The sequence below is a fragment of the Pipra filicauda genome, unplaced genomic scaffold, assembly GCF_003945595.2.
Source record: "Pipra filicauda isolate LSUMZ 115617 unplaced genomic scaffold, ASM394559v2 scaffold308_size869403_pilon, whole genome shotgun sequence".
NCBI lineage: Eukaryota > Metazoa > Chordata > Aves > Passeriformes > Pipridae > Pipra > Pipra filicauda.
Genome location: NW_024104430.1, coordinates 662,125 through 678,378, shown reverse-complemented (window position 1 = coordinate 678,378; position 16,254 = coordinate 662,125). Strand labels below are relative to the sequence as shown.

The following is a 16,254-nucleotide window of genomic DNA, read 5'->3' as shown; positions in this document are numbered from 1 at the left end:
GCCCAGCTGGCAACTAAGTACCACACAGCTGCTAACTCAGTGCATGTGTCCTCCCTGGTGGATGAGGAGAAGAATCAGGAAAAAAAGTAACTTGTAGGTTGAGATAAGAACAGATTAATAATCAAAACAAAGTAAAATATAATAATGACAATACTAATACAACTAATTGCAAAATGAAAGGAAAAGGGGGAGAGAGAGATAAAACCTAAGAAAGAAAAGTGATGCACAATGCAATTGCTCACCACCTGTTGACTGATGTCCAGCCCATCCTAAAGCCACAACTCGTCCCTCTCCCACGTAAAAACCCCAGTTTATACCCTGGGCATGATGTTCTACGGTATGGAATATCCCTTTGGCCAGTTCAGATAAGCCATGCTCCCTCCTGACTTCTTGTTCACCTGCTCACTGGCAGAGCACGGGACACTGAAAAATCCTTGACTTGGGGCAAGCGCTACTTAAACATCAGCGTGTTATCAACTTTATTCTTGTACTAAATCTAAAACACATCAATATACCTGCAACAAAGAAAAAAACAAACTCTATCCCAGCTGAAACCAGGTTTCTAACCTGTCAGACAAAGAACTGTTTTGCCAATTAAATATTTGTACAACTTCCACACTATCCTTAACCGTCACCGACACACCTGTCAATTACTTGATTTGGGAATTAATAGAGCTATCATGTTTGGCAAAATTATGTGCATAGCTCATTCCACATCCAGAAACAAATGCTGATTTGCTTGAGTCACTTTTTTAAATATCATTGGTCATTTTTTAGCTCTGCTCTCCACCAAATCAAATTTCAATCTTATTTTTTGGACAAACTTTAGAAATTGATTAAAAAATAGAACCTCACCTGAATATTAACTGTCAAAAGATGGCCAGAGATACAGCACTTCAGTCATCCTATGCCATTAATATGACAATTAACTTTCACTTTCCTGTATTTACCTGTAACCATCTGAAAGATCGATTTAGTCAGAGAACAGTGTAAACTCAAAATGTCATCAGTCTTATATCTTACACAACATATGCAAGAAGCCCATTCTTAATTAAAGAACATTAAGAGACTGCAGAACAAATCCACAAGGATTATATGAATAAACACTCTCAGAAGATACAAAAGGGCAGAAGAAAATATCAGATTTAAAAATCTGGTTGATTGGAGAACAGTCCTTAAAGAAACTAGATGGTAAGCAGCTGGAGCCATTTCCCTCTACCTTATTAACTGACATCAGCCTGGTCTCTCAAAATTCATGGCAATTTAGCTTGTATCCCATATGCTGCCTCCAAGTAAAGGACAGATCATATCAGTTTAGTGACCAAGGACGCCTCTGCTCTCCACAATGGCCAGTGAGCATAAAGTATGTTAGTTCACATCAATTCTGCTTTAAAAAATACCCTGAAGAAAGTTATCACGTGTATTTAGTTGAACTGAAAAGATAATCAGTTGAACAATTCTGGGGATGATGAAAATGTTTACTTGCTTCTCACAGTAAGAATTTTGCTGTTTTCATCCATAATAGCCCAGCTTCAGCAAGCCCAGAATTCACTTTTTGAAGTCAGGAACAGCATAAAACCTCATGTTTCCTTCAGCTAATCTGTTCCCTCACCTCTCTAACTCTGTTTAAGCCAGCTCAGCCACATTATCACAATCTTCAGCTGGCACACAATATCTACTTAATAGCATCTATTACCTACGTTGTTTCATTACAGCAACTCTTCTCCATGCCTCCTAACATTTTACCCAGTCTGTCCATCTGGCATTTTCTAAACCCAGACTACATTTTTTTTGTTTGGCTTGCAAAAGATATAGCTGAAAATTTAGCCCCAGAAGTTTGACATGAAAAATGAAAAACACATCAATCCATATTTCTCATTGTTTTGAAGAGTTTAACTAGGCTTACAGTTTTAAGTGGAACTATGATTGAGAGAGATGCAATTTGAAAAACCTTGCACATAAAACACATTAAAGAGATAACTAAATTGGCTGCACAAAATACTCAAGTTTTTTAAGCTGCTAAAAAAACGGCACCTTTTATTTTTGCTGCTTGTTATTTATTCCTAACATATCACATATTTTTAACTTTCATTCTCCTAATGCATTATGAAACTAGGTATAAAAAGCATCTAAAAATTAAAACATGAATGCACGGTAGAAATTGTCAGAACAAATGAGTACACGTTCAAAGAGAAAAAATGATAACAGTCAAACTCGTACAGTGACATGCAGTTATTTCACTTCTAATACTTTTTTATATTCCTCTCCATCTCCTCCTTTTTTTTCCCTTCATAAATTATTTGCTCCAGAAAGTTTAACATTGTACATAAAGTTACCAGCAATCCTAGGTTTAGGTATCGCTAATCTTGTATGGTCGAGGATTTCTCTCTAGAGCATTTCAGATCTAAATGTAATTGAATATAAAAGTATCCATTCACACTACAGATAAGATTCCTCCTCTTGCTTATCTTGAGGTACCTGGTTGAAGCTACTCATTTGGGCATTCTGCAATATCACTGGTAAAAGGTGAGGAAACACTCATGTCTTAGGATAACCTGAGGAACCCTCCCTCGCCAGTGACACGCTCAGACACTGTTACTTGAGCTTCAGTGTTCAGGTTAAGTGAGATTAATCCCAACTGAAAGAACTCATGGGCTCGCATACTTTTAAATGTGCAGGTAATTTTATTTGTGCTTAACAAAACAAGGCTATGCTCATAGTCAGGGAAAGCTGCCAACAACAATTATAAAGAATGGCTGGTTTACAAAACAGAATTCACGCATATGTACCTAGTCCTTTTTTTTCTTTTAAAACACCTAGAAAAAAGCTTTGCTCCAAGTAAATAGGGAAAGAAGTTTTCTGTACTCCTTGACAGGTAAAATATCTCTTTAGACTGGTAAATAACACGTGGATTTGAGTAAGACTTGCTAAAATGACAGCAATGAAACAGAATCTGTAAGAGAAACTGTTTTATGGAAGACAGATTACAAACTTCTGCTTGACTAGCATTTAAATAATTCCATAAAGAGTTTGCAAATATTGAAAAGAAACATACCTGGCATTAATGCAGTAGTACAGAACAGCTTCTCCTGCATGATTTTACTTTCATTTAGTAGCTCTTCTTTGGTTATTGGAAGATCTAGAACATCTCGAATAATTTCTGCTGATTCTAGGGGTTTCTTACCCATAACCAAGGATTTCACATCCCAGGTATATGATTTTCCAAAACGCCCACAGATCTCTTCGAACACTACTGAATACAGACGCTCGGTATCTGTCAAACAAACAAAAGAAACGAAAGAAAATGAAGCCCATGTATAGCCAGCTAGGCAGCTGTCCTGCAAATGGACCACATGAACGGTCAGAGAGTGAACTGCCAGGAGCCAGAGGGCTCATACTGAAGCGAGTAAAACTGCCTCCCTTTAATCGCAGAGGGGATCCCAGGCTTCCAGGATCACCTCACAGGTACCCAGGTTTTTCAAGCTGTCGCTCCTGCAGTAACTAAGGGTCTCAACACAGAACTATCCGGACCTTCTCTTTCATCACCTTTCTTTACTATCCAAGTTGGCAAGAAGTGTCTTAATTAAAATACTCTATGCTTTCTATGAGAAAGAAAAGAAGGGAAGGAAGGAAATCTGGTACTTCAGGGATGTCATTACACATTCCATGTAAATTGAAAAAAGAAAAATAAGAATTAATTATTTAAAAGTGTCTTTGAACAGAAGCTTCTGAGTGCCTTCAAAGACGTAACAGTCATTACTATAGTGCTGTTGGCAGTGTTGCATTTACATGGGATTACTCCAGCAAAACACACCCACTTGTATTTCCAGGGGATTTCAGACAAGAGTAAACTTAAGGCTGAATTTTGGCAGCTTATATGTCAAAGATGTTTTAGCTTTCAAGCTATTTTTTTAATAGAAACAAATAATCTGTCCTTTCTCCCCCCCCCCCAACAAATCTTTGAAAAAGAAGGTCATTAATATTTAATTTAACACTAATATGGGGAAGAAATGTACTTTCAGCTCTTGGCTTCATTTCAGCAAAGATCTTGAACACTGGCTTTTCTACCAGTCTGTTTATCTTTTCAAGTAGTGTCCTTTGAAAAGCCAGCTATTGCTGTTAACCATGCTTTAATTTCCTTGTCATGCATGTCTTTGCCTTCTGTATCTCTAAAGGTATGTTTATTACTATCACTTTAGCAATGAAAGAGAAGAGAAGAAAAAGATAAAAAAAAGGAAAGAAAGAAGTTGCTCTTATGAGAAATTTAGAGAAATTCAGGACTTCACTTATCAACGTCCTTTGTCATGTAAAAACATTTTTATAGATAATAAAATAGTGAAATAATTTATGTGAGAAGGTAAATTAAGAATACAATGTTTAAAATTCACAGTTCCCCCTTTCCTTTTTTTCTTATACACTGTTTTTTCTTCTATATCTCAGACTCACCAGTTGAAGGACATAAAATTCTTACTCTAAATTTAAAATTGAGAAAGAAAATTAATCCTCATCCTGTTAAATAATAAATAGCAAGCTAAGCAGAATTAAAACAAAACAAGGAAACAAAAAATTCTAGAACATGAAAATTTTCCTATGAGTCTCTATGATAATTACATGTTAATCTACCTGAAAGTGAAAGATTCAACTCCATAGCTAAAGATACTAATTTAAAAAGTCTCCTGCATTTTAAGTATCACATAGCTGACTGGTGAATGAAAATACTCTTCTCATTTCTAGCTCTCATCTCTTGATATATTTTTTACATGGACATTATCAGCAGGATGTTCTGTCCATCTACTTGCTACATTTCAGTGGGAATGAGTAATATTCATTCCCCAGTTACATATTATCTTCTAGTCATTTTTACAGCAACCCTTTTTCTATGTAACAGCACAGGCAGCTCCACTGGTGTTGTTTACAGTGTGTAAAAGCTAGTCACAATAAATACAAATAAAGCGACAAGAATGACAGAGGCACTGGATTACTCAATTTGTTATCTGGCACAAAAATATGCTGATGTGCATTCAGAAAGACTTACAGGTCACCTGGCAACAGACCACAGTGCATAAGTGGAGTGCATGATCTGATCAAATCACTGCAGAGTCAGAATTAGAAGTGCAGATCTACCTAGGCAGAGGGTACAGTAAGCATCAAAGCAGTATCTAAACCTCAGCTTTAGCAATCACTTACACATGAGGACAGCTTATTACAGAAGATTATGACCTCATGAATGAATACAGAACTTGATTTTTTCAGAATGTTTTACACGTTCTGAATTTATTAAAATAATCTGTAGTTTATCAAGGAGGTAGGGTTAGTTGGCATGAAAGCTTCTTTTAGCTGTAGCTCATCTTAATCATTAGTTTTGAGTTCTTTGTCTGAATAACCCATCCCAACTTTGCATTAAGCTTTCCAGATGAAATACACCTATGATTTATCCTTCTGCTAGGAGTTCAAACCGTCTTAAACAGAATTTTAATTTTGTGTATTCAAGATATTTTAGTAAGTCAAAATCAGATCCCAGACACTGAAACTCAACAAGAGTTTTGTTTTGTTGTTTGTTTGGTTTTTTTAGGGATATTGAAATGGTTAAGGAGAAGAATTTTAATTTAAGCAACAGGTTTCTTGTATCCATACCTGTGAGGTAGATTTCTATTTAAATGTAGAAGAGTACCATTTTCAGTATTTGATTTAGCCAAATTCAAACACAGTCATTTTTACCAACACTGTGGCCCAAGACTGAGAAAATCTCATTGGATTTCATCACTATCAATAGTGAATGAACACAGAGACTGATTTTGCTTTCCAATCAGTCTTTCACAATATTCCTTTAATCTCTTTGGGGTATGCAACTGTGTAAAAAAAACACACATATTACTGAAATGCTCAACTGAGGTACAAGAAATAAATATAATTATAAATCAGAATATAATTATAGAAGTGTGAATTTTTCCTTTGCTTTTTGCAACTCAATTGATGGTATTTAGCACAGCATAAACCGTAAACTTGCAAACAAATCTATACAACGGCTGGAATGGTGGGGGCAATCAAGACTCCAGAAAGTATCAGATGTTTCCTCTAATCATGGAGTTATAGTAATAGTAACAACATTCACATTTTCTCTCATTTCTGGATTTAAATATAACACAGACCCTTGTGTGCTTATTATCCCACTGAATCAACTGAACAGTTTTAAAGAACATAGGATTTAAACAGAGTAATGGCAAAGCCAAAGTAGTGACAGATTTCCCATCAAAAAGACTGACTTTTGTCGAGTCCCGAGTATCACATGCAGAACTCAATCAATGGTCCTCATGCCCACCTATTTCAACATCAGCAAAATCATGAGCTCACGGTTCCTTTCCCTCTCTCTCTCTCTCTCCAGCGTACAAAGACACGGCTGATCAGCTCACTGACCAGTCGTGTCAAGTTTGTGAGACTCAGGAGGATAAAAAATGCTGCAGCACTACGTGAAAGCAAGGAAATGGATGTCTTTCAATAAGTCTCTGTGCTCTAAAGGGATCACTCATCAATCTTTCCATTCTACAACCTCTCTCCCCACAGGCAGTACATGCCCGTAGCTCATTCAGTCACAGAAGTGAACCGATTCTTGAAATATCCATATAACTGAGGATATGAGTATCAAGCAGTGGGACATCCAACACAATTCCTAACGGTATGTGGACTATCACAGAGTTTAGGAAGAGCCACTGGCAAGGTAAAAGCTACTGAACAGCAAACAGAACGGAACAAGGAAAATCCTCTCAACACAAAAAAGAAATTAAGATATTACTATCCACAACTTATCAATTACAGTTCCATCTCAAAAACAATCAAAGGGAAAAAAAGAAAAAAAAAGCCCAAAACCACCAAACCAAAAAAATAAAAAGGGTCACTGAGGAAGCAATACTTTATGTCACTAAATAAAGCATTGTGCATAACTCATTCCCCATTCTTCTGCTATCCTTATAATTTCTTTCAGAGAGAATTTAAGACTTTCCTCTTGAGGTATCAGCAGTCAAACAGGACAGACAAAACCAGTATAAACGATGCAAAATACTAGCAACTATACAAATGTCACTGGAACAGGTCTGAAATTGCAAAAAAATAATTTAGTCCACTTGGAACCACTGAAGAATTAGAGCTGAAGGCTCCTGACTTAGCAAAGACCAGAAAATAAAGGGAAAGTTTTTTAAATTTTATTTTTTATTTTATCTTGCAATTTGTGGCAAAAGGTCAGTCTTGCACTTCCAACATCCTTTCATTCATACTTTCACTACTATGAAAGCCAGTTTAAAAATGCATGACTATGGTTACCTATGATGGTTAATAGAAGAAAAAACCCAGCAGTTTCACAGTTGACCTCAAAATCACATACAGCAGCTCAACAAAAGTTGGGATGAGGAAGGCAGGCAACAGAAATTATCTGTTGTGCAATGGCCTAAGTGTTACAGCACTAGTCCAGAAAACGAAACTCAGCCTTTCAAACACCCTAAGGGCCTGAGCCTACTTTTCTAACATCACATTAATTTTTTTATGCTATTATGTCATATATATATATATACACTTTTATACATATAATCCATTTATATGCTTGCGTATATATAGATAAAGCATATAAGCATATATTTTTATACATTTACCTATATATAGTCTATGCATAGCACTGTATTTTACAGGCAAAAGCTGTCTTTTAAAGAATAAAACTCAGGATGAGTACAATCCAGTGAATACAAATCAACCTGGCGCCTGTTGACTCAACGGTTCATTAAAGAGATGTGGTTTAAACTGCTTAGCACAGAAAGCCTACCAAGGAGAAAAGGAGAAAAAGGAATGTTCTATTCTTTGAAGACAAGGAAAAGGAATGTTCTATTCTTTAATGTAGTATTCCCCCTGATTCCTTCCATGAACTTGCTTAGGAAGAAAAATGAAATCTAAATTTATCATTTTAGAGACACCCATTTCAGTCACTGTCGCAGGATGAAATAAACACTCCTTTCACGCATTGCTCAACCAAAATATTTGAGCCATGCCTAAATGTCAAGGCATGTGGTGCTGATGTACCCAACCAGGTGGGCTGAACCTAAAGGTAGTCTGGACCATCAAACTAAAGGAAATGCTGCTGCAGTATTCATGTCTTTAACCTTTCAGCTGATCTACTCTCATAACCAGTACCACTTAAGTTCATCTTATTGTTACTTGGAAGTTAAAGGAAGGTGAAGTCTCTATTAAAATAAACACTAAACACCAAATAATAGCTACTTCAAAATCATGAGGTAGTTATAAAGAGCAAGTTATTCAGTAAACCATTTTACATGACTGATAAACCATAACCTCCAAAGATAAAGAAAAAAAAATTACTATAATTGCTGAAAATTAAAATGACTGCTTCCAATTTGAGTAGTGATCTGCACATCATTATATTTTTGATTAGCGCTTAGAAAAATTCACTGAAAATGATCCATTATTCATTTTAGTAAGGAGCAGGTAGAAGTATTCTGGGGCTTTAATTTTTGCAAACCTTCTTCTTTTTTTCATTGTACTTGAATATTAATATAAGTACACTCTAAGATAGATGAATACGTTACACAGTGATTACTTCACTAAGTCCAGAGAAACACACTGCCACTGGCTAAGTCAGTGCGGTCAATCTGTTTGCCCTTCTCTGATTTCAGACATCCTACTATGAATTCAGGTTGTTGCTAACAGGTCTAAAAAGACAGTATGTTTGGTGCCCAAACAATAGCAGCTGCATGGAACTGTTCCCAAATGAGTATCACGTATTTGCCCCTCTGGGCTTATGTTACTGGGAGAATTCTTCAATGGCAGCTACAGAGGAAGCCAATTTCTCATTTTATATGCAGAAAAACATGTTACTTCTAGGGAGAGGGAAAGAAGCTTCTGAACAAATTCAAAAGGCTTTTAGTTTACATTAATATAGCAGACCTATCTTAATGCTGTCTTGTATTCTCATATACACCTTATCCTTCCTTTTAATGCCACAGGGAAGTGAAAGAAACAGTTCACAAATAAACCATGCAAACGTTCTTCTGATGTGGAACTGTAAACAAATACTCTGGTACAATACAAAATAGCGCATGAAAAAGTAAAGAGAAGTCCGTATTTCAATTCCAGAGCACGAGGGAATCCAACTTTGAAATAGCAGGCAATATACATGACTTAATGCAAAACATTCTAAAACTGTACTTACTAAGCATCACCTATGTGACAGCATCATATTAGCTTAAAAATAGAAAAGCCATTGATTCACAGAAACTGCCTGATATGCTTTCCTAAACTCTTACGCAGAGCCTTAACCATTAAAAATAGAACTATGCAAACAGCAGTTGATATGGTGCCTAAAAAATCCCGCCTGTAGGATCGAAACCTACAGTTAACAGTGAAGCAGCTTCTTAAAATGTGTATGAGGAGACTGGAGTCAGGTCACAGTTACACCACCATTAACATATGAGCGACTATACCAAGGCAACAGTGTTACACAAGGAATGTTCTCAACCAGAGGAGTAATTGCCAGCTCTGAACACACTATCAGCTTATAACATGTTCACAAGAAGTTAGCCTTTCACCAAGGGGGTACCTCCTCTTCTTGAGATGTTGCTGACAACACATAGCAGCAGTTCACAGACCCGAGGAACACAAAACAGGGTTTATAAAGTTGTTTTGGAATTAGATGCTCCAAGGCATGTGGATAAAATACCACACAAAATAGATGAAACCAGAAGGATCACTGTATTATCAAATTCAGCAGAAGAATAACCAACGATATCTTCTTAGTGAAAATTCTGGAGGGTTAAACCTGGCTGGATGTCAGGTACCCAACCCAAACTGCTCTGTCACTTCCCTTCTAAGCTGAACTGGGGAGAGAAAATACAATGAAAGACTTGTGGATCAAGATAAGGGTAGGGAGAGATCACTCACCAGCTACCATCACAAGCAAAACAGATTCAGCTTGGGGAAATTATACGAATCAAATCAGAGTAGGGGAATATGAAATAACATCAAATCTTAAAACACCTTCCCTGCACCCATCCCTTCTTCCTGGGCTTAATTTTACTCCCACGTTCTCTACCTTGTCCACTGCAGCAGCACAGGTGGGCAGGGAAGGAAGGTTGCCTTTAGTTCATCAAGTCCCTGCCGCTCATTCCTCTGCAGGGGAAGGACTCCTCACACTCTTCCCCTGCTCCATTGTGGGGTCCCTGCCCCTGCAGACAGACCTCCATGAACTTATCACAGTCTGAGTCCTTCCCATGGACTGTAGTTCTTCACCAACTGCCCCAGCATGGGTCCCTTCCAGGGGTTGCAGTCCTTCAGGAAGACAGTTCCAGCATGGGTGCCCTGCAGGGTCACAGGTCCTGCCAGCAAACCCACTCCAGCATGCAGTTCCCACAGGATCACAGCCTTCTTCATTCACCTGCTTCAGCATGGGGTCCTCCAGGGGCTGCAGGTGAATATCTGCTCCACTGTGGACCTCCATGGGATTTAGGGGTACAGCTGCCTCACCATAGTCTGCACTACAGGCTTTAGGAGAATCTCTGCTCCAGCGCCTGGAACACCTCCTCCCCCTCCTTCTTCACTGACCTTGGTGTCTGCAAGGCTGTTCCTCTCACATATTCTTGCTCCTCTGTCCTTGCTGCTGTTGCGCAGCAGTTTTTTTACCTTCTTAAATCTGTCACCCCCAGACGATGGGCTCAGCCTTGGCCAGCAGCAGATCCATCTTGCAGTGGGCTGGCATTGGTTCTGTTGGACACTGGGGAAGCTCTGGCAGCTTTTCACAAAGCCACCTCAACAGCCCACTCCACAACCCACCCCTTCCAACTACCAAAACCTTGCTTCACACACCCAATACAAATATATACTTTCTTGAGGAAAAGCTATAAAAAACATAACCTTTCCTGAACCATCCCAGATCTGTTCTGTTTAACCCACAACCTAAAAGAGCAACAATGGAAAAAAGAATAGTCATGAGAGTGGAAAGAAGGGTCAGAAAATTTTTTTCCTTCCTCAAAAAAACCCCAACAAAATGATACCATACAGGAAATTCTCCTCAGCGCACCATAGCTTTCTTAAAAATACTGATTTCCTTATTCTCAGAAAGCTTTTTCCTGCCCCGGAGACTACAGATAGATAGATAGATAGATAGGTAGTTAGATAGATAGATATACACATATATAAAAGGCTTAATCAAGTTGCAAATTGAAGACTTTCACTGTTATATGTTTCTAAATCACTTTCTGTAACACCGTCAAAAAGTCAGTTTCCTCAACAGTGGAAACATTTCAAAAGACAGAGTGACTTCAACAGAAAACAAACCCATTATTTTTCCACTATGATCTTGGACAATGTTCTAAACTTAATTGCAGCAATGTGTCAAACATACTACCACAAAGGAAGTGTAAAGAACTACAGATTAATAAAGCTAATCGCTTCTGTCCACTCAAGAGCACCCAAAATTTTTGAAGTAAATCTGCTGATGGAGTAATTTCTCTGTGGTGATAACACCAAGAGCAGAAAATCAAACATCATCAAATAGCTTGATTCTCCCAGAGTGAGGATGTCCCATCATGGCTGACGATCTACAATCAAGAGGAAAGAGTCAGAATACTGCAAGACCCGATCACAGTGACTCTTTAACAGTTATATACCAAGAACTCCTAATCCTAACCATAACCTAAATTACAAAAAAAAAAAAAAAAAAAAAAAAAACGAGAATCAGATCTTTGAGATTCATAAGTGTGATACAGCAAACTGAAAATTGTTTTATAAACTGTAATACCTGTTTGAAAACTGTAGAAGGAACCTCAAAACCATGGTATAGATACCAATATAATGAAATTCCAATACCACATAACAGTGGACTTCCTACAGGCGAGCCACAGGCTTCTCTGAAGTTACATGACCACAGCCCTTGCCTCTCATGTGGGGCTGAGGATCAGAGCAGAGAGGTTATTCTCACAGAGCGTTGAAAAACTTCACACAGAGACTGTGAGAGTTGTCCTACCTCCAGACTTAGCAGTAATCCAGAGGCAAGTCCTAACTGACTCTCAGACCAAATACAGCCTGCAGCCCAAAGCAGGACCACTCAAAGTTAGTGGGCTATCATGAATGATGGTACATGAGTTCTTCTTGTTTCCTAACAAGATGAGTAGAAGCACAGAACTACTGGAAGACTGTCATTTGCTTTAGAATATAATCAGCTTGCTTATAATTAGCAGAGTGAAATAAAAACTTATACTTGGCCATGGAAGCTTTTAACTAAGCCCCATCAAAGCACTGAGAGATAGGTACCTAAACCACAGAAAATTTGGGTTGGAAAGGACCTTGAAGTATCACTTAGTCCAACCCCCCTGTCAGGGGCAAGGATATCTTGCATTGGATCAGGTTGCTCAAAGCTCCATCCAACACACAATGCTTTTGTGTTTCTGAGCTAAAATACCATTTGTACTCCAAAATCTGAACTGCAGATGCTGTGCACTGGGAACACCCCGTATGGCAAAAGGAACTTTTCCTATTCCCAGGCAATTAAGCTACTCAGCTGCAGTCTGTTTCCGTACTAGACTTTTGTAATATTCCCCAATAAACTGACACAGAGTTCAGTATGCAATAACAGTTTTATAATGGGATTCTCTTTATTTTCCTCATGAGTATTAACACACTAATTCTCAGACCTGCTACTGAAGAGAGGTATAGTTTTCCTCCCAGTATGTATTTGAAATTTTGCTGGAAAACTTTAGCCTCTCTGTATAGACAATTTAGTCTACCTAGTAATACCAGTATATATCACACTAAAAATAGCCTTTATTAACTGTAAAATCTTATCAGCATATTTTAAGCTAGGCTTCTGTTGTGAAAATTGTTTCCTTAAAATTCTACTTCCTATCTACTTAATATGGCAGATGCAGATTGATTAGGAAGCCTGAAAAACAAATATAAATATGAGGCATTGACTACAGTTCCTGTAAGAGATGGAAGAGACAATTCAAAATTAAACATTTGATGAAAATACCTGTGAAAGGCCTTCAAATCACCTCATTTTGAAACCATCCCAGGGACATTCATCTGCAAAAAACTGCATCAATATCTTTACTGCACATAAAAATTATTTTCTTGTAGTAGAAGTGGCACACAGAACATAAAAATTTGGCACATATTAGGTGCCTAAAGGTTTATGTACTGGACCCAGTCCTCACTTTCAAGTAAAAATATTTTAGCTTTTAAAGCTTTTCTAAGAGTGGTATTTCCTGGCAGAGAGGAGGTGATTGAGAACTCTCAACTCCCATGCTTGGATCAAACTGACTTTGTATTATTTTAGCATATTATGACAATTCTAAAGTAGCATAAGGTCTTCAAACATCAAAATCCATTTAACCTAAACTCTACTACCTCGTTTAAAACAGGGGGAAAATAATAAAACAGTACCAGAGATGTTTTATAAGAAGACAAAAAACTTATCCACACTACAATCCTGTAAGAATACAGTGATTACTAAAAGGTTCAGATAGAAAATCTCACCAACATGTCAGTGAACCCAATTCATATGAGGACTACAGGAGAAACAGAAAGCTGGAAGGAGACTCTCCAACAGTAGCTATTAAGGTTATATTTTCAGCTATCTCAAAGGGGAGGGGTTGAATCTTCTTTTGCTAGAGAGTGGTTCTGGACATAATGGAAATGTTATGTTATGACTCTGTTTTGAGTGTGACAGCTTAGAGTTACAAGAAACACTACTGTACATCCAGCTAAATGAAATAAAAAATATGTGTTCGGAGGCTCACACGGTGCAAGAAACTTTAGTCTATCATTTCATCTTCCATATGAGTAATGGGATAAAAATAAAAAGAGATACTGTGAACTGAACTAGAAGTCATTCCACTTTCACTCAATCTTTCTTTCCTTCTACCTCAGTTCTGCAAGCTGAGGTCAAAGTTTACATCTTGAGACACAAACAGCTTCACTCTCCTGTGGCTGGAATTTAATAAGCCTGACACAGGAGTTACTACACTGGAGTGTGCTTAGTTCTACTGCAACAGCGCTTGCAAAAGGTAGGCTGGTAAATTATATGCTCAATAAGTAGGCAGAGGAGATTTTTTACTTTATTTTCAATAACAGCCCCAACTTCCTTTCCTCTATCTAAAAACTAAAGAAGGAAAAAAAAATCCAGTCGCCTTTCTCTCACTACTCAGAATGAGGTAAAAATCTAATGAAATCAATTAAGTCACAACAGTACAAGCAAGAAACAAACAAGCTCACAGTTTCTGAATATAAACATGTGCAATAAGGTATACATTTCCAATTCCACAGAATTTAACCTGAATTTAGATTTACAAAAAAAGAAAAAATTTATTTTCTATCATACTGCTTATAAATGTGAAAATTGCTTTTGAAGGTGCATTGCAGGTAGCTGCTACCAAGGGGCAAGATGTTTAAGGAAATTAGGAAAAAAATTAGCCTCCATCACCTTACAAGGTATGGAAAAAATCTATAGCTAGAAACAATTAATAGAAGTATCACTTATGCAACTATATATAATAAGTATAAAACCAAATATGAACAGCTGTATTCAGGGGTATCCAAACAGATTTGACATACAAAATCTAGAATGAAGTAGAAGTTACCTTCTACTCGTGAGTCTACCTCATGAAATAACTCTGAAAAATACCATTTGTAACAACTGCTGTTCAATAAATCGCTTCCCTAACCCCATTTCAGTAATTTCCTTTTGCTTGATCTAAAATCAAGCTTACAATCAGCAAGAGAAACTGCCTGCTTCATTTGCTGCATACACTGAACTGAGCTACCGAACCTAAATGACTTTTAGATAAAGAAGTCCCATACCTTTTGACTCATTGTGTTTTTAAACCGTTAGAAGAACTAACCTGTCATAGGCATACAGTTAGAGCTTCATTTCCAGTTAAACAGGATAACTTACACGTTTCCTAAATGTAAGGAAAAAATAATTGTGAGGTGTACAAGTTGCAATAATAATAATAAAAAACCAAAGGCTTTTCTCCTCTGAAAAGAAGCAAATGAATTGTAGGCCACACCTTTCTAATAACCACTGGATAGTAGTTTTCAAAGAGATTGAAAACTTTGCACAAAAATGCAAACCTGGTATTCCATCAGCAAGCTGAAATGCCTTTTTTTTTCCATTGCCTGAAGAGCAAATCTAACTACTAATAAAAGAATCCAGTTGTAGAGACTGTTGAAACCAAATAAAACAGAGCTGAACACTGTTGACCATGGCTACTGTCTACCCTCTCTAATGTAAAGGTTATCTTTAGTCACTGACCTTGTCATAAGCAAAGAAGTTGGAAGGTTTTTTTCCTTGTGTTAGGTTGACACAGTTCATGGTGGTATTGCCACAGGGCTGTCAGCCTGTCATCATTTCTGTTATGAACTTCTATTTAATACAACTTTAAAATTTTGCCAGTAATGAATAAAATTGAAATTACACAAAAATTAAAGCTGTTTTCTTTAGGAGAGGAATTTCTTCTGACAGTGCTCTCTACCCTATTACTATTCATTATAGAAAATCTAGCATGTCTCTTGAAAATTTAACTCTCTTCAGTGGACTCACAAGAGGAGCTTAAGTAGCTCTTGAACTACTGTAGAATGGGAAGCATCTACAATGTCAGTACTGAAGCCATTAAATTGCATCATCATCATCATCATTCTGTGAAAAAAAAATTCCGTGGTAGTCTGTAATTGTTTCAAAGGCTCCACTACAGACAATTCAAGTCGGTAATACATTTTCCAAACTTAGACTACCATTAGGTACAGTTATATGATACCTATAATCATTGATATTTGTAAACTATTTTGTTGAATGTATGATTTACGCTTCTGGACCTATATCATTAATAATATTTTTCCATAGCTTGAGGGAAGGGAGTAGTTACTGTTATCTAAACAGAACTATGGGATTTCACAACATGTGTGCCAACTCCTTTACTTCTATCTAAGGAAAGTGCAGTATCTGTAAGGTACACTGTATTACACCTGTGATATGGTACACTGCCCATGTACTGGGCACCTTGTAACAACTCAGGAGTACAAATACAACCTTTCTGAATTATGTATTTCCATGCTGTGCTCACCTCTAAAAAAAGAATGTCGTAAAGAAAGTTTTTTTGGAAAAGTTATTGATAAGCTCTATCAAATCAGCTGCCAAGTCAAGAAGACTCAGATAAGTTGAGGATTTCAAGATGTTAGTGAGAAAAATTTCTAGGAAGCTCAGAT

General features: G+C 37.2%; 1 protein-coding gene across 4 annotated transcripts in view; it reads right to left on the bottom strand.

Annotated features, from left to right (window-relative positions):
* The window catches only part of LOC114003637 (pseudouridine 5'-phosphatase), a 61,987-nt gene that overhangs the window by 34,707 nt on the left and 11,026 nt on the right, over positions 1-16,254 (bottom strand). For all 4 annotated transcript variants that reach the window (XM_039383394.1, XM_027750792.2, XM_039383392.1 and 1 more), the window contains exon 2: positions 3,056-3,274. In XM_039383394.1, coding sequence (XP_039239328.1) covers positions 3,056-3,274 — 219 coding nt within the window. The remainder of the gene's footprint in view (positions 1-3,055; positions 3,275-16,254) is intronic.